Source organism: Myotis brandtii, unplaced genomic scaffold (genome assembly GCF_000412655.1).
Source record: "Myotis brandtii unplaced genomic scaffold, ASM41265v1 scaffold36, whole genome shotgun sequence".
Lineage (NCBI taxonomy): Eukaryota > Metazoa > Chordata > Mammalia > Chiroptera > Vespertilionidae > Myotis > Myotis brandtii.
In genome coordinates, this window is record NW_005363836.1 from 775926 (window position 1) to 794138 (window position 18213).

General features: G+C 40.7%; 1 protein-coding gene across 1 annotated transcript in view; it reads left to right on the top strand.

Moving 5' to 3' along the window:
• The window catches only part of CTH (cystathionine gamma-lyase), a 29192-nt gene extending 16490 nt beyond the window's left edge, over positions 1 to 12702 (top strand). Inside the window, exons 6-12 of the mRNA XM_005871907.2 lie at positions 1003 to 1060; positions 1771 to 1848; positions 2962 to 3114; positions 6167 to 6288; positions 8603 to 8655; positions 12254 to 12392; positions 12669 to 12702. Coding sequence (XP_005871969.1) covers positions 1003 to 1060; positions 1771 to 1848; positions 2962 to 3114; positions 6167 to 6288; positions 8603 to 8655; positions 12254 to 12392; positions 12669 to 12689 — 624 coding nt within the window. The 3' untranslated portion in view covers positions 12690 to 12702. The remainder of the gene's footprint in view (positions 1 to 1002; positions 1061 to 1770; positions 1849 to 2961; positions 3115 to 6166; positions 6289 to 8602; positions 8656 to 12253; positions 12393 to 12668) is intronic.
• Positions 12703 to 18213: the final 5511 nt, after the last annotated feature.

An 18213-nucleotide genomic window follows, 5' to 3' on the forward strand; every position in this document is an offset into this window, starting at 1 on the left:
AGGAAGGGAGAGGGATAGAGAGTTAGAAACATCGATGAGCGAGAAACATCAGTCAGCTGCCTCCTGCACGCCCCCTACTGGGGATGTGCCTGCTGCCAAGGTACATGCCCTTGACCGGAATCGAACCTGGGACCCTTGAGTCCGCAGGCCGATGCTCTATCCACTGAGCCAAACCGGTTAGGGCTGGGTGCAACTTTAGATTGCCTTGTCAGGGAAAGCAAATCTCTGAGGAAGTGACATTTATTTGTTTGTTTATTTATTTATTATTTTTAAAATATATTTTTATTGACTTCAGAGAGGAAGAAAGAGGGAGAGAGATAGAAACATCAGTGATGAGAGAGAATCACTGATCGGCTGCCTCCTGCACCCCCCACACTGGGGGATTCGAGCCTGAACCCAGGCAATGTGCCCTGGCTGGGAATTGAACCATGACCTCCTGGTTCATAGGTTGAGGCTCAACTGCTGAGCCACGCCGCTGGGTGCAAACAAGTTTCTTCATAAGTGATTTAAACTTGGCAAAACTAGTGTAATAAAGGAGTAATTAAGAGTCAAGATCATGGCAAACCAAGTGAATAAGCACAGCATATATTGTCAGGTTTTAATGATTAAAAATCCAAGAGATTACTTGCTGAATGTTTATGTCAGTTATCTTTTGTGTTTACTGAATCATAAGAATGCCAACATTTCTGCTGTAAGTCATAAATTTAGGAGCCAATCAGCAACTGCCCTAGAGAAACAGGTTCAGGAGACCCGTGGGCCAGAGTTTACCTGCTATTTCTAAAAAAATTGTGCCTTTGGATCGGACTATTGGGTCCAATTCTTTGTATTTTTATTTGGGGGAGGTAAGAAAGGGAACAGTATCAGGGATCCTGGAACATTTTAAGATGTATATATTTTTGAAAAGTTAGAATAGGAATGGTTGTTACAATAACAAATAGTCAACTAATGAAACATATTTTCAAGTGATCTCTTATTAAAAATAAAAACCTTTGTTCTTTTCAGCGACCTTTGGCTCTGGGAGCTGATATTTGTATGTATTCAGCAACAAAATATATGAATGGTAAGACATGCAGAATCTACACTTTGAAAGTTCTTTTCCATGAATCGATGAAAATAGCGTAGGGCTATTTTTGACACGTTTGATCCCTTTTCTTCCACTATTATTTAGGTTTTCTCTGTGACTCATGTAGCAAGTAAAAAAATTACACTTTGATTAAATATAAGATTTCATTTATAACAAATCTAACTATGCTCATGATTTATGAGCAGAGGATTAAATTTTTTTTTAAAATATATTTTATTGATTTTTTACAGAAAGGAAGGGAGAGGGATAGAGAGTTAGAAACATCGATGAGAGAGAAACATCGACCAGCTGCCTCCCGCACACCTCCCACTGGGGATGTGCCCACAACCAAGGTACATGCCCTTGACCGGAATCGAACCTGGGACCCTTTAGTCCGCAGTCCGACGCTCTATCCACTGAGCCAAACCGGTTTGGCGAGAGGATTAAATTTTACTATAAAAGATTATACGTTCATCCTGCTTACAGCTTTAAAAGAAACATTTACTTTTTATATGATTTTTATTTTATTATTTTGAGTATGGCTTTTGCTATTATAAAATAAAGTTTATTTAAACTTATTCTAGAGGGCTTTTTTCCAGAGTTCGCTCAAGTGATAATCACATTTTAGAAATTATAAATTGAAGTAAAAACAATTATAAATTGAAGTTCAAGATGTTTTTAACTTAACAGTGTTTGTTTTTTCTCAGGCCACAGCGATGTTGTAATGGGCTTAGTGTCTGTTAATTCTGAGAGCCTCCATGATAAGCTCCGATTCCTGCAGAATTGTGAGTATTAAAAAAATCTGGATTATTTTATGGTCTCACAGGGGCTACATTTAATCTTTTTATTTCCACTAAATGTTGTAAAGTGATAGCATTCTATTAATTTAGAAAGAAATCAGAAAAAAATTGGGTATTTAGAGGAAAGTAGAAAAATGGGGTTATAAAGATTTAGTTATAGGGTAATGGAGCTTTACAGCATGGCACACAGGATGAGTTGTGTTTTTTCAAATCCATGTTAATTTTGATCATAACGTGGTTAAAGCCCAAGTGGATTTTTAGTTTTAAGACTTAATGAATTTTTTTTCTTTTCTTTAAACACCAACATTTGGTATGATGACTTTCTTATATTATACTTTTTATATCTGAAATGGTGGTGAATTTTAAATAGCACATAAGATATAAACATAATTTTCATCAGATGTCTGTCTACACATCACTTCCTGGTTAGATTGTTTAGTTATCCCAGGATAGATAGGAGTTATTTTTAAGAGACTTCAATGAATTATTACAGTTTGACAAACACATAAGATACAAACATAATTAGGGATACAAGTGCCCTTCTAGGAAGTAAATATTAAAGTAACAAAAGGGGGCTCTGAGGAGGGAAACTAAAACTTATTGCTTGTTAAGTTTCATTTGTAAGAACCGGAGTGTGGTCCATATCCTGGAGGCATGTAAAGTCATAGGCTGCTTTAGACAAAAGCTAAATAGACTATCCGTAGAACATTCAGTAATAACAGGAACTGAACTGCTTTTTTCTCTATATGTTGTAATACTTTTGCAAAGAAATACAAGGCTCAGCTCTGTGCAGTATGCCATTTTATTAAGATCATAGAAAGGACTGTTTATGTTCATATCCGAAAAGTTATTGTGTTTGTACATAATTTTCAGGATATTCCTTTTTCCTCTCATTTTAAAGCCCATTCCTCTGAGCATAAATTATGCTACATTCTCATGCTTCTGATTTGAGATATTAATCCCCCTGCCCCGCTAAACCTCAAGCATTGGATTTTGTAGCTAGCTTCTCAGAGACACTATCATGAAAAAGAGGGGTCAGAAAATGTTAGGGATTCCTACCCACCTTCAACGCTAACCCAGGATATGTTTATTTTGCAGCAATTGGGGCAGTCCCCTCTCCTTTTGACTGTTACCTCTGCAATCGAGGTCTGAAGACACTACAAGTCCGAATGCAGAAGCATTTTGAAAATGGAATGGCAGTTGCTCAGTTTCTGGAATCACATCCTCTGGTGGAAAAGGTTATTTATCCTGGTATGTTCATCTGAGTTCTAAGCACATATTCTTGGGATTGTAAGGCTTATCCTAAGCATCCTGTGTATGTAACATTTATTTGTAAGTTAGGTGCTTTCATATATTTTCATGTTCATTAATTATTGAATGCTGCTGGGTGTCAGCTCTGTGGTGGTTCTGGTGGTAAAGAAGATAGCCATGATCTATGGCCTTGTGTTGCCTAGTGGATGTTAAGAAATTAGTCTTGCCCAGCCGGGGTGCCTCAGTGGTTGAGCGACGACCTATGAACTAGGAGGTCATGGTTTGACTTCCCGGTCAGGACACACTCAATCTCCAGTGTGGGACATGTAGGAGGCAGCTGATGATCAATGATTCTCTCTCATCATTGATGTTTCTATCTCTCTCTTCCTCTCCCTTCCTCTCTGAAATAAATAAAAACATTAAAAAAAGAAAGAAATTGGTCATATGCATTAGAGCAGCAATTTTCAGCCTTTTAAATCTCATGGCACATATAAAGTAATTACTAAAATTCTGTAGTGCACCCAAAAAAATTCTATTTTTTGCCAATCTGACAAAAAAAAAGGTACAATTTTGATTCATTTATACCAGACAGCTATTGTTGTGTTATTGTTGTTGTTGTTATTGTTTATATTTTTATTGATTTCAGAGAGGAAGGGAGAGGGAGAAAGAGATAGAAACATCAATGATGAGAGAGTTACCTCATTGATCAGTTACCTCCTGCAAGCCCCCTACTGGGGATCAAGTCCCCAACCCAGGCATGTGTCCTGACTGGGAATCAAACTGTGACCTCCTGGGTCATGGGTCGATGCTGGGTCACTGAGCAACACCGGCCGGGCCATTAGCTCTAACTTTTTTCTGATTTAGGTTGGAACTTGATATATCTCTATTACTTACACCCATCAAAATCCCCCCAAAGTTCTCTTCCTTTTTGAATTCCTTCACATCTAACAACCTGAAGAAATGCTCATGTGGAGTTAGCAGACTTACATGTTACTGTTTGAATCTATTTTGCTAATGGTTTGAATTGTGGTGGTCTTAAGTAAATAGCTATTTTAAACTCTTAGATGTACAGGAGAATTAAGCCTGATTCCTACCCTCAAATAACTTTAATAAGCCAAGGCAAAAATACAAGGTGGGCAAAAGTAGTTTTATAGTCATGAATACATGAAACACAGAATTTATTCTTATATTATTATTTATTAATTATTGTATTATTTTTCATAGAGTCACTGTAAACCTACTTTTGCCTCATCCTGTATCTATGCTAGTAAGTGCCCTATATGTACATTTTGAATGAAGGAAGGGAGAAATGTTTTGGGCTGTGAACTGAAGAATGGGTATCATTTGTTAAAAAGGCTTGGACAAGGCATTTCAGATTCATTCAGTAAATATTAATTGCCAGCTACGGACCAAGCTTTGTACTAGCAACTGGAATCCAATTATCAACAAAAGGAAAGGATTTCTTATGGAACTGTTGGGAGCCCGGGGACAGGCACCATGTGTGAGATGGTGGGTCAGACTGGACCTGGGTTCAGCAACCTTGGTACTTGAGTTCAGGCTAGGAAAGAATTCAGACTATAAGAGAATTCAGACTATAAGACTCAAACTATAAGAGAACATTTATTTAGAAAATTACAGAGGTAGAAGTAATTCATAGAAGAAATGGGCTGAAGAAACAAGTTATAGAGGCAAAGGAAGGGCCCTTGGAGCTTGGGAGTGAGGAAGTTAAAGATGATACTAGTTGGGAGGGGGAGGGAAAAGGCCTCAGCATGCTCCCGGTAGAAGAGTGAGCTGGCTTCTCTGTCTTAAGGGTGTTAAGGATGGAGATTTTAGGAGAAGATCTCAATAGAATATTCATCAGCTCTCCAGGTGTGTTCTTTCAGGGTCAGGTTCTCCACTGATTGTCTGGTCAGCGCCAGGGCAGGGGGTCATTATCCAATGCAGCCGTCCTTGAGGTCAGCCTTGGTGTAGCTGGTCTGGTTTTGCTGTTTTTCTGGGCCGGGAGCTGAAATACAGCTGAGGCCTAGATGTTATCTGTAGGGACAAAAGGTCAGGGGGTCCAAATCTCATGACCAGCGATAGGCTAGAGAGGAAAGGTCATCCTGGGATGATGTCCCACCTGCAATTGTCCTTTTTGCACCCAGGGCTTTCCGCCCTGGTGACCTTTTGTACCTGGCCCATCGTCCTTGCTCTGCTCATGTTTGTCTGTCTATGACAGAACTAGGTTGGTGAATAAGACAAATATTAAGCAGGACAATACAGAAGGATGTAATTAACAAGGGGTAGGGCAGTCAGTGTAGAGAATGTTCCAGGCAAAGGTCCTGATGATAACCGGAACGGTGAGCGATTTAAGCAAAAGTGTGGAAAATGTGTTACAAGCAGATTCCGACTCCCCTCACGGGGAAGGGGGTGCCCAATAATGGGCTTCCCGTTAAAGCCTTGTAGTCCTGGGGTATATATTTGCTACAAGCCTGCTTCTATATCTATCCGCGTCGTCACCCGATTGATTCCCTCAGTTGTTCTTGCCCAGCAACGGACCTGAACTTTCCCTGTTTCTATGTCTTCTTTCTCTGTCCCTACGCTGAACTTTCCCTGTTTCTATTCATCAGTTCACCTTATTGTTGCAGACCCTCCCTTATTTTCCCATGCCTCCCGCTTTGAGTCTAGAAATATTTTATAATTTCTGCATGGTCGGTTCCTGTGGTGAGGCTGGCTCACACTGCCGTGTCTGCCCTGCCTATGTTCCACCTGCCTTTGTTTTCCACTGGACCCCTGTCCTATCTGTCTGTGTTTCAAATGAACCCTTTCACTGAGATGAAAATAGGGTGTGGTACTTCTGGTGTAAAGAAAGCTGGTGTGGCTAGAGCATGGAGAGCATAGAAAAGAGATAGAAAGGAAGCCAGAGAGAGAAAGACGGGCCAGAACAAGCAGCCAGCTGAGACCATTGGGTAAAGCTCACGATTAGGCTTATTTGTAGTTTACTTGAGCAAACTGATTTTCTTGTTTTGTTTTGAAATTACTTGTTTGACTCTAAACTAAGACTTTATTACAGGGCTGCCCTCTCATCCTCAGCATGAGTTGGCAAAGCGTCAGTGCACAGGTTGCCCGGGGATGATCACCTTTTATATTAAGGGCGCTCTTCAGCACGCTGAGGCTTTCCTCAAGAGCCTGAAGGTAAGCTTTCAAAACAGGTTATTAAATTCTAGAGGTAAGACCTTCTTTCGGCAGTTTATTATCTCTCACTTCCATCCAACTCAGATGTATGTTTTTGTACCTGCAGATCACACCTACAAACCTCTTTATCATGAAATGCATTGGGTTAGAAAATGGCTTTGGTGTGGTAGCAGATATCTGAATATGTGTATTTATTTTGCTCTCCAGAGACTGTCATCCATTTGAGAGAGACAGGATGTTCTAGCGCATAGGTTTTCAAATTTATTTAAAAGTAAACCCCTTTTGCCCTAGCTGATTTGGCTCAGTGGATAGAGCGTTGGCCTGTGGATTTAAGGATCCCAGGTTTGATTCCAGTCAAGGGTATATGCCTGAGTTGCAGGCTCAATCCCCAGTAGGGGGTGTGCAGAAAGCAGCCAATCAATGATTCTCTCTCAGCATTGATGTTTCTATCTCTCTCTCTGTCTCCCTTCCTCTCTGAAATCAATAATAATAAAAAAAAGTAAACCCCTTTCCCAAATGAAATATTATGTGAGACCTCAAAGTAAGGTGCTGTTAGTTCAATGTCTGAGGCTATGCTGGAACCCAGCCCAAGAATGGCTTTCCAAACCCTGTGGCCTCCCAGGATGCAACTGCCTGGAGTGAGGGAAGGGAAGGCCGTTGTCTAATTCCACAGTGGCAGGAAGTTCTCAGGGGCCCAGGGAGAGGCCTACATAACCACACACGAAGCTTTCATTGGTCAACCTCATGCAGTAGACTGAGCTTTAAATACTATCGGTATAAAGAATAGGGTGCTACCAGATTTGTCAAAGCCCTCCTGGTCCATCTCTGAAATCAGAAAAATAGCAGTGTGTATTTAATTTAATATGGCTGTGAGAGTAATTTTTTAAATATTTATAAATTCTTTGCTACTATAACACTAAATACCAAAACTGAGTTATTTTTTCTTCTATTCCAGGGGGCAGTTCAATGGATGTATTAATTTAATAAGTGATACATACTAACAAATAAGTACTTAAACATTTAGATATTTTTCTTTAAAGGGTAACGTAACTGGACAATCAATGGGTCCACACTGCCTGTCACTACTTGAGCCAATTAAGCAGAGAAGGGGTTGAATCATCCACAAAAATCTGCTCTGCAGCCCCCTATAAGCCAGCTGCTTATATAGGGTAGGACAAGGATTACATGGGGAAGTAGGGATTACAGGAATGGGAAAGTAGACAATGCGGGATGGGACTCCATTATTTGGGCAACAAGGTTGTTAATCCTTCCATGATAATAGGCAGGTCTTGAATGGACTGCATTCCAAGGTTGACTCCCAGGTCCCAGGGGCTTACAGCTCCCAGCCAGAGTAGACTGTCCTTTCCTTAACCAGAACAAAGAAATCATGGTTAACAGAGCATAATTAATATTTCCCATAACCATAACTAGTCCCCAATATTCTTAGTGCCCCTAACCACAGAGTTCTTCTATTCCAGGGGGCAGTTTAATGGATATATTAATTTAATAAGTGATACATACTAACAAATAAGTGCTTAAACATTTAGATATTTTTCTTTAAAGGGTAACTATAACTGGACAATCAATGGGTCCACACTGCTTGTCACTACTGGAGCCAATTAAGTAGAGAAGGGGTTGAATCATCCACAAAAATCTGCTCTGCAGCCCCCTATAAACCAGCTGCTTATATAGGGTAGGACAAGGATTACATGGGGAAGTAGGGATTACAGGAATGGGAAAGTAGACAATGCGGGATGGGACTCCATTATTTGGGCAACAAGGTTGTTAATCCTTCCATGATAATAGGCAGGTCTTGAATGGACTGCATTCCAAGGTTGACTCCCAGGTCCCAGGGGCTTACAGCTCCCAGCCAGAGTAGACTGTCCTTTCCTTAACCAGAACAAAGAAATCATGGTTAACAGAGCATAATTAATATTTCCCATAACCATAACTAGTCCCCAATATTCTTAGTGCCCCTAACCACAGAGTTAGGTCTCAGATGTAGTAATTCTGAGGTTTTAGAGCTCAGGTTAAGTATTGTTCATGTATAGGGCCAATTAGGAAGGTATAGGAGATTCACTTTTATCAATTTTTAATGTTGTGAAAGTTTATACATAGTATGTCTAATTAATGAAATCATTGTTATGGATTCTATTCTCATTTTTTTCTCTGACTTTCTTGCCCAATTATCATTTATTCATAATCACTATTTCCCATCCTCTGTCCCACGGCCATTTTATTAAAAACATTTACTTTTAGATATTTGTATTTTTATTTTGGTTGAAGTTCTAAATTAATATTTTCTTTGCTATAGTTATTTACTCTGGCTGAGAGCTTGGGAGGATATGAGAGTCTTGCTGAGCTTCCGTAAGTATGTTTTTCTCTTTCATAGTATTTTAACTTTGATGTCAGTTTTAATGATCATTTGATAAAGGAATATGTTAAAACCCGAAATAATTCAAGATATTTAGTGATCAGAAGAGCATGGTACTATTTAATCAGAATAGATACTGACTCAATAGAATGGAGACTGATGAAATCTCATGGAGACTCTTACCAGTGTTCTCCAGAGTTTACTTCCACGCCTGTTCTGTCTGAAGGACATTCCAGCAGAAGTTGTATGTCAGGCTTTCCGCCTTTGGCCCAGGACTACTTGTTCTATCCCACTCCGCCCTGGAAGGGAGATGAAGACTTTGTCCTGGAAGGGCTGATTTCAAGGCTCCCTGGGAAATGGGGAATGTGTCTCTGATGAAACACCTCCACGCCTTGATTGTCAGAAGAGGGCCCAACTAGCTACCATCAAATATCTAAGAAAAGATTTCAATCAAGGACATTGTAGAAAAGCAGGCAAGAATTTATTGACTGCAGCAAAAACACGTAGGACAGTGACACAAGGAAGGGCATAGGAGAAGCAACAGGAGAGCCTAGGCTGGGCTGCTTTGGCTCACTGGGAAGTCAGAGAAAAGGGGCCCTGGGGACAGGGCCAGGGTGTTAGCCTGGGACCAGCTGCTACTGCCCATTGCTCTCCTGGTTACAAGTCTCTTGGGGCCCCTTGGAGTTTAGGAGATAGGTGCCTGTGGGGGGAGGGGGAGGGAGTGCAGCACCTTATTTTACAGACAAGGAAACAGATTCAAAAAGTTTTGCTGATCCCTCAAATGTCACATGGGAATATGTTAGCAACTTAACTCTTGAGGCTTTGCAACGAGGGGAGGTAAAAGCAGCCTGGATCTGGAGTTGATGCCTATTCTACCAGTTACTTAACCTTTAAGCTTCAATTTTTTTATCCATAAAATGGGCTTAATATTTGAAATAATGATTATCATTTATTGATGACCCATCCCACCAAGCATTCCTGAATTATGTCCTGACTTCATTGTATGTTACTCTGACCATATGATGTAATTATTGCAGTGGTCAATCAAGAACATTACCTACTAATTTTCAACTGCTTGTGTGTTTTAATTTCCATACACATTTCTGGAATAACTATGTTCTGGAAGCATTGTACTGAGGGGTATTAGAGATGACCAAAATCTGGGCACATTTTCTGCTCTCTCATTGTACTTTACAGTTTCTGAGTAGAGTTAGGCAATTTCACAAAGTTAAAAAGAAGAAATGATGCCCCCCAAAATGACTCAAATAATTAAGATAACACTTAGAGGTTTTGTTCATCTTTCAAGGAAATGCCTGTTAAGTCTGGATGCACAAGAGGGCACACTCAGCATATGAAATTGGGTTATTTTTCATAGTAATGAAATGTGTATTACTTTAAGGCGAGTCTTAAACCTCTCCTGGTTTGTTAGGGATTTGGTTTAAAGTTGCTTGGCCCTCAGACGCTCCTGCTAGGCCATAACCCTGCTGCCTGTAGAGGAGTGAATTTAGGTCAAGAGCTTGCTGTTCTATCACCCTCCTTCTGTCTCTCCCAACTTGGCTGCAACTAGTGCAGCATTGCAATCAGAGAGGGAGGAAGCCGAGCCAGTGTGCACTGGGTTGGTCTCCCAGCCTGAAAACATGTATTAATTTCGTGACCTTAGAAAAATTGTTTATCCTCTCTCAACCGCAGTTTTCTCCATTGTAAAATGTGGATAATACTGTGCCCAGCTCTTAGGGTTGTTGTGAGAACATGGGAGAAAATAATGCCTCAGCTAATGCCTTGGTTTATATTAAGTGCTCAGTAAACGTTAACTACTCTTACAGATTATTTTTTATCAGGCATTTAGTACATTACTATATTGCAGATACATCCCAGGTACATGTAAGTGCTTTATATATGTTCCTTCCATTAAGGACTGTGACACACTTTTGAGATAGATGTTATATCCAGTTTTTATCCATTAAAATTAAATTAATGCACATAAATGACCTAGAGTACCTATTTCATGAGCAGCATACAATAAGTGATAGCTACTATTATTTCAGATAAGGAAATGCACTCTGAGGAGAGGTAAGTTTTACAAGCCCACACAGCCAGTATGTGGAGGGGCTGAGATTCATACCCACGTCTATTGGTCTCAGAGGCCTAAGTTCTTATTTCTACCTGTGCATGCTCTGTTAGGGAATTAAGAGCCTGAAAAGGCAGAACATTTTAAGGAGGCTGTTTACATGTAAAACTTAGAGTAGTGAAAGAAGATACCCATTTACTTTGACCACAACTGAGATTTTCTTTCCATGGGCCTGACGTGAGGTAGGAGAAAGCAGCTTAGGCATTGATTTTACTGGTGGTGTGCAGGGAGAGGTTGAGTGTTGGTGGCAATGTGAGTATTAGAGTTCAGAAAGACTATAAGCCCCTCTGTGATGCCTCAGCCCACAGAGATCTCCCCCCGCTGAACTCTGGCAGTCCTAGTTTTCATACGGGTTTGTGTTGACTCTTCTGTTTTGTGAATTGTCTTAGTCTTTAGCTCCTGCTTTGTTATCTAGGGTAAAGAAAATATCTCATAAAATCTCATTTTTATTAGTTTTCTAACTCTCACTATAATGCCTGACCCATAGTAGGTGCTTTGCCTTTACACCTGGGTTATGTGCCAGAATTCCGGTTGCACACTGGCGGCTACTAGTGATCCTGGTTGCCTTTTCCAGATCTGCCTCAGAAGGTCCAGTTCTGGATTGATTCATTGATCCAGAAGAAATTAATTCTGACTGGCTCTTGGTCCCAGAGGCCTCTTGTAAGTTCAGCTGGTTGGTCATGGGGTATGATTTCTGGCCAAGGTCTCATTCAGGCAAGGGATTAAAATCCACACACTGGAGGCCCTGTCTTTCCCTCCTGCATAGGGGTGCTTGACTGGCACCTTCAGTGTCTGGATTGAGTATTCCTTACTGACGCTATAAGTTGATAAAAGAGTTTGAATTGCACTTAAATGACTAGAAAAGATAATATTAACAATTCCTTTTTTTTTTGCCTATGAAAAATTATAAGCGTATGAAGAATTTGATATTTAGAGTAGAAGAAATTGGAAGATGATTGCAATTTATGATTCAGAATATGCCTCCATTGATATAATATAGTGACAAAAAATTTGCTCACTCTGGGCCCGGCCGGTGTGGCTTAGTGGTTGAGCATTGACCTATGAACCAGGGGGGTCATGGTTCAAGTCCCAGTCCAGGCACATGCCTGGGTTGCAGGCTCGATTCCCAGTGGGCGGCCGGAAGTTGCAGGAGGCAGCTGATCAATGTTTCTCTCTCATTGATGTTTCTATCTCTTTCTCCCTTCCTCTCTTTGCTCACTCTGGGCCCGGCCGGTGCGGCTTAGTGGTTGAGCATTGACCTATGAACCAGGGGGGTCATGGTTCAAGTCCCAGTCCAGGCACATGCCTGGGTTGCAGGCTCGATTCCCAGTGGGCGGCCGGAAGTTGCAGGAGGCAGCTGATCAATGTTTCTCTCTCATTGATGTTTCTATCTCTTTCTCCCTTCCTCTCTGAAATCAATAAAAATATACATTTTTTAAAAATTTGCTCATTCTTCCTTCCAGGGCAATTATGACCCATGCATCAGTGCCTGAGAGCCACAGAGAGGCCCTTGGAATTAGTGACACACTGATTCGACTCTCTGTGGGCTTAGAGGATAAAGAAGACCTACTGGAAGATTTAGATCAAGCTTTGAAGAAAGCAGTAAGTTTTATTACTTTAGTGTTTTTGGGTGTGTGTGCGTGAAAGTGGTGCTTAATCTTGGGATTGGGGCTCATATTTATAAAGAGAGGCCTTGCTATGAATGCTTAAAGGTTTTTCTCTTCTCTTCCTACAATTAACAGGGTGTATAAATGTGCATAGAACTTAGTCGAAGTGCAGATTTAAAAGATGGTAGTATTCAGAAAAGAGTCCTTAGGGGAGGTGAAGTCATTGCCAGCATGTTTAATAACCTGTTTTTCTTGTGCACTGTTTTTACAGCACCGTCCAAATGCATATTGAACCTAGCATCCCAGAACTGCTATTAGAAGTTGCTTCCTGAGAGATCAAATATTCTGAATAATCGAATGGACCATTAATGAACTTTTATAGATTTTCAAGTGAAAATTTTAAGGCACCTCATTACCTTTCACACAACTGTAATCTTCCAGGGATCATCCCTGTTTTCCACAGTTTCCTCTTTCCCTTATTGTCATTGACAGGTCATTTCTGTTAATATCTTTTTGTTAATTTTGGCATACATTTGCCTTTGAAGGAGGTGAAATTTGTGTTGCTTTTTGGGATTATTCTCTTTTTTTCATAGCTTAAGAATTATATTGATCATGTTTACAATATAGTGATAATTCACTTTTGATGTTTTCTGAAGAACTTAAATTATTAAATGAATGTTTTTAAATCAACTGTGATTTTTCATATCATTGAAAACAGCACTAAAGCAATGGTTTACACTTAATTACCATGAGCCAAATATCACATGCCTGTAAAGTTTACTGTGAAATTCTAGTGATTTAAGATGGTGTTTACTATTTTAAAAAAATAAATCTAATTATCAAATCCATTCCATTGTGATGTTTCTATATTATGTAGAATTAACTTGGATTCCTGGGCCCTATGAGTGCTTAGCTCTTATGTTAATTTTATCAATTCAATTGTAGAACTATGATACCCAAATCTTAGTGTTTGCAGATTAGTTACAAATTCTATACATAGAAGGTCAAAAGCCACTTTTATAGACAGAAATAATACTTTTTTAGATTTTATCTGAAACAGTAGGTTTGTGAGGCTAAGGAAGAAATGTGTAAAATAGAATCTTTTATAACTGAAATGCATAACAAGTTATTGTCAATGAGTCATAAGTCAAATAATTAGATTTTTTTTAAAAATATATTTTATTGATTTTTTTACAGAGAGGAAGGGAGAGGGATAGAGAGTTAGAAACATTGATGAGAGAAACACCGATCAGCTGCCTCCTGCACACCCCCCACTGGGGATGTGCCCCCAACCAAGGTAAGGCACATGCCCTTGGCCGGAATCGAACCCGGGACCCCTCAGTCCACAGGCCAACGCTCCATCCACTGAGCCAAACCGGTTAGGGCCAAATAATTAGATTTTTAAAATTGTTTTTATGCTAAAAGCTTTCAGTCATTTGTTTGCTACCGCCATTTGTTTCAGTGTTAAAAAAAAGTGTATTGAACTTGATTAATAATAGTGCTGCGTAGGAGGGGAATTCATACTAACACACATTCTTATGTGTTACCCACATTCTGTATAGTCTAGAAATTCTGTCTATAGGCAGCAGCATTCGAGGCAGGTCATATCTCACTATGGTTTCTGGCAGGCCTGATTTCTTGCTTTCTCAGGACCTGAGGGCTGCGGAAATAAACAGACTCAGCCAAATAAGAAAAGCAAAGACTATTTATTCTGAGTTTGCAAGGGAGTCAGCTACTGTTACTTGTGTTTTGTCAGAGACTCAAAGGCAAGCCAGAACATAGGGAATTGCAGAAATTTTTACTATTTGTTGATACAGATGGATGAGAAACTAAAACTTCCATATTTAAAATTGTCAGATGACTCAATTGGATAACATTAACTCACTGTTAGAAATATTAAAAAGAAAAAAAAAAAAGACTAAAAACACCAAAGGCAGACAGGGAGTGGAAAAGCTTTAGAGTGTACAAAAGGGAAGGCTTCAGATATGCCCTGATCCAGAGTTCTGCTGGCGTTTGGGAAGCTGTTGGTGAGCTAATTTGAAGTGGAACATCCTATGTGATTAGTACACATTTGGTTTTCTAGAGTTTATCCTTATTCAAAAGCAGGGACAAAAATTAGGGAAGCTGTCAATTATTAATCAAGTCCTGGCCATTTGGGGCTGATTGTTATAGAAGTGATTGTTTAGCTTCCCAGATTGTCACTAGAGATAGAAGTAGATTTTCAGCAAGGCCAGCTTCCTGGGTTGTTTATAGATGTGTTTCCAGGAAACCCCTGGTTGGGCTCGGGCTGCCTGTCACTGTGTCCAATAATGAAGGCAGGGTTGAATCACATAAGGCAGCGCTTCTCAACCCGTGGGTCACGACCCCTTTAGGGGTCGAACGACCCTTTCACAGGGGTCACCTAAAACCATCGGAAAACACATATATAATTACATATTGTTTTTGTGATTAATCACTAGGTTTTAATTATGTTCAATTCGTAACAATGAAATTGGGGGTCACCACAACATGAGGAACTGTATTAAAGAGTTGAGGCATTAGGAAGGTTGAGAACCACTGATATAAGGCATTTATTTAGAAGGCCAGCCAACTAAGAAGACAGGGCCCTTACATACATTCAAATCTTGTCTTAAGCAAGGTGCAGGGGACAGGATTATAAAGGGAAGGGGCTAGGGCAGTGATGGCGAACCTATGACACGCGAACTCATTTTTTGGTTGATTTTTCTTTGTTAAATGGCATTTAATTATATAAAATAAATATCAAAAATATAATTCTTTGTTTTACTATGGTTGCAAATATCAAAAAATTTCTATATGTGACACGGCACCAGAGTTAAGTTAGGGTTTTTCAAAATGCTGACACGCCGAGCTCAAAAGGTTCGCCATCACTGGGCTAGGGTGATGCTGGTAACGGAATGCAGCTACCTGCAGTCCTGGAGGTCCCCAGATGTCAGCTATTGTCCTTAATCATCAGGCAATGAGATGATGAGATGATATTTTGACTCCTGGTGGGTCGGTCTAACCATGCTTATCGGTTCTGCTTGCTGGATTCACAGCTGAGTCACCTCCCTAATCTCTTCGCACAGGCCTTGTGAAAGAAACTTAAAAACTTAACCTCCTATTCACATACTTTTAAGTGTTCTAAGATTTAAAATAATATGATTATTTTTCAGATTAATTCATGTGCTCTATCTTATCAGATTATAGATCCCCTATCAGATGTGGGAGTTGGTTTTCTGGGGAGGTTGCTGTAGACTGTGGGTCAAAGTTCTATATAAATGGTCTATCCATTGTCTATTTGTATATTCAGTCTCATAAGTAAGTAGCTACCATTCTGTTAGGGTTCTCCAGAGAAACAAAACCAATAGGATATATGTGTGTGTGTGTGTACCTATACATATATGTGCATGTATATATGGAGAGAAATTGATTTTAAGAAATTGGCTCATGACTGTAGGGGTTGGTAAGTCTGAAATTTATTGGGGGGGGGGCGGCGAGGCTGAAAATTCACAAAGGAGTTTTGCAATCTGAAGGCAGAATTGTTTTTCCTTTGGGAAACCGTAGGCTTTGTCCTTAAAGCCTTCAATTGATTAGATGAGGCCAACCCACAATCTAGAGATTGATCTCCTTTACTCAAAGTTTACTGATTTAAATGTTAATCACATCTAAAAAATGCCTTCACAGCAACATCTAAACTGGCATTTGACCAAATAGCTAGGGTACCATAACCTAGCCAAGCTGACACATAAAATTAACCATCCCATCCATGTTATAGGCACTGTTCCTTACTGCCTGAGAAGGCACCATTATGTTTATTAGGATTTATGAAGTTTATCTGTAGCTTTTGGTTATGTTCAGGCAATGTCTCTCTCCATTAGCATAGTTTACACCAAGATGATGATTCAGTGTTTAAACACTGTACCACCCTCCCCTGCCCCATTTATAGAACATCTGCCTTTGTAGAGGGGAATATAACTGGACAGCAATACTCTGGTCATGTTAAGTGAGGTCAGGCTTCCAGGATACTACTTTTACTGAGTTGCTTTATATAACACACTAGTGGCCTGATGCACAGATTTGTGCACATTGAAAGGAAATTAATTAGAAGTAAGATTCGTGCGGTAATTACGTTACTGCAAAAAATTACATGTCAAGCCCTAACCGGTTTGGCTCAGTGGATAGAGCGTCGGCCCGTGGACTGAAAGGTCCTAGGTTCGGTTCCAGTCAAGGGCATGTACCTTGGTTGCAGGCACATCCCCAGTAGGCGGTGTGCAGGAGGCAGCTGATCGATGTTTCTCTCATCGATGTTTCTAACTATCCTTCTCCCTTTCTCTCTGTAAAAAAATCAATAAAATATATTTTTAAAAAAATTACATGTCAAAATAGTATATATAATACTAGTGGCCTGGTGCACAAAATTCATACACATTAAAAGGGGATTAATTAGAGGAAATATTTTAATATTGCTATGTGACACCCTTGCTGCTTGACACAGTCGCTGCAGGGAAGAAACATCTGCACTTTCTATATAATAGAAGTGTCAGAGATGAAAGAAAATTAGTAAAATATATATGAAAATCTTCTTCCTATCAGAGTCTGGGGACCCAGAGTCAAGTCCCTGCCCACCTGCAGCACTGGGGACCCAGAGTCAAGTCCACCTGCAGCACCTCAAAATCGCACGAGACCCAGACCCAGCTGGCCCAACCCCCATTGGGAGAGATCCAGACCCGGCCGGCCCCACCCTTGTCAAGCCCCGCCCGGTGGGGGGCGCAGCCTAAGGTCCCTCGGCCCAGTGCCAGGGCAGGTGGCGCGGCCTAATGTCCCCCATCAAGCCCTCCTGGGCAGGGGGCGTGGCCTGAGGTCCCCTAGCCCAGCACCAGGGCAGGGGTCACAGACTGAGGTCCTGCATCAAGCCCTGCCCGGTAGGAGACACAGCCTGAGATCCGCTATCAAGCCCTGCCGAGCTGGGGTAGCGGTCTGAAATCCCGTCAAGCCCCACCGGGCGGGGGGTGGTGGGGGACACAGCCTCAGTTACCCTGTCAAGATCCGCTGGGTGGAGAGCGCAGCCTCAGGTCCCCTGGCCTGGGGAGAACAACCTGAGGTCCACCGGCCTGGCGCTGGGCACAGCCTGAGGTTCCCGGGGCGCACCTTGAGGTCCCATGTCAAGCCCCACCAGGCGGGGGGCACAGACTCAGGTCCCCTGCCCTGGCTCAGCACCACGCAGCCTCAGGTGCCTGCTGATTGCTCGTTAAGGCTCGTTACAGGAACTCGGCCTCTGCTGTGGGTGCAGCCATCTTGTGTTATGGAATCCCTGCCTCTGCTGTGGGGCGCAGCCATCTTGTGTTATGGAAACACTGCCTCTGCCATCTTTGTGATGGCGTGATGGTCAATTTGCTCATCCCCTCTTTATTAGATAGGATAGTATTATAAAATCGAAATACAAAATATTTTAATATTGCTATTCGCTCTTTCTCTATAATGGAAGTGTCAGATGAAAGAAAATTAATAAAATGTATATGAAAATATATAAATTGATTAATAAATAAATAATAACATGATATAAAAACAACAAAGACATGATATAAAAATAACAAAAACATTGATTAAAAACAATGATTGATAAATTGATTAATAAATAACATGATATAACAACAACAAAAACATGATATAAAAACGACAAAAATATTATATAAAAACAACATTGATAAAAACAATGACTGGCCCTAACCGGTTTGGCTCAGTGGATAGAGTGTCAGCCTGTGGACTGAAGGGTCTCAGGTTCGATTCCGGTTAAGGGCATATACCTCAGTTGTGGG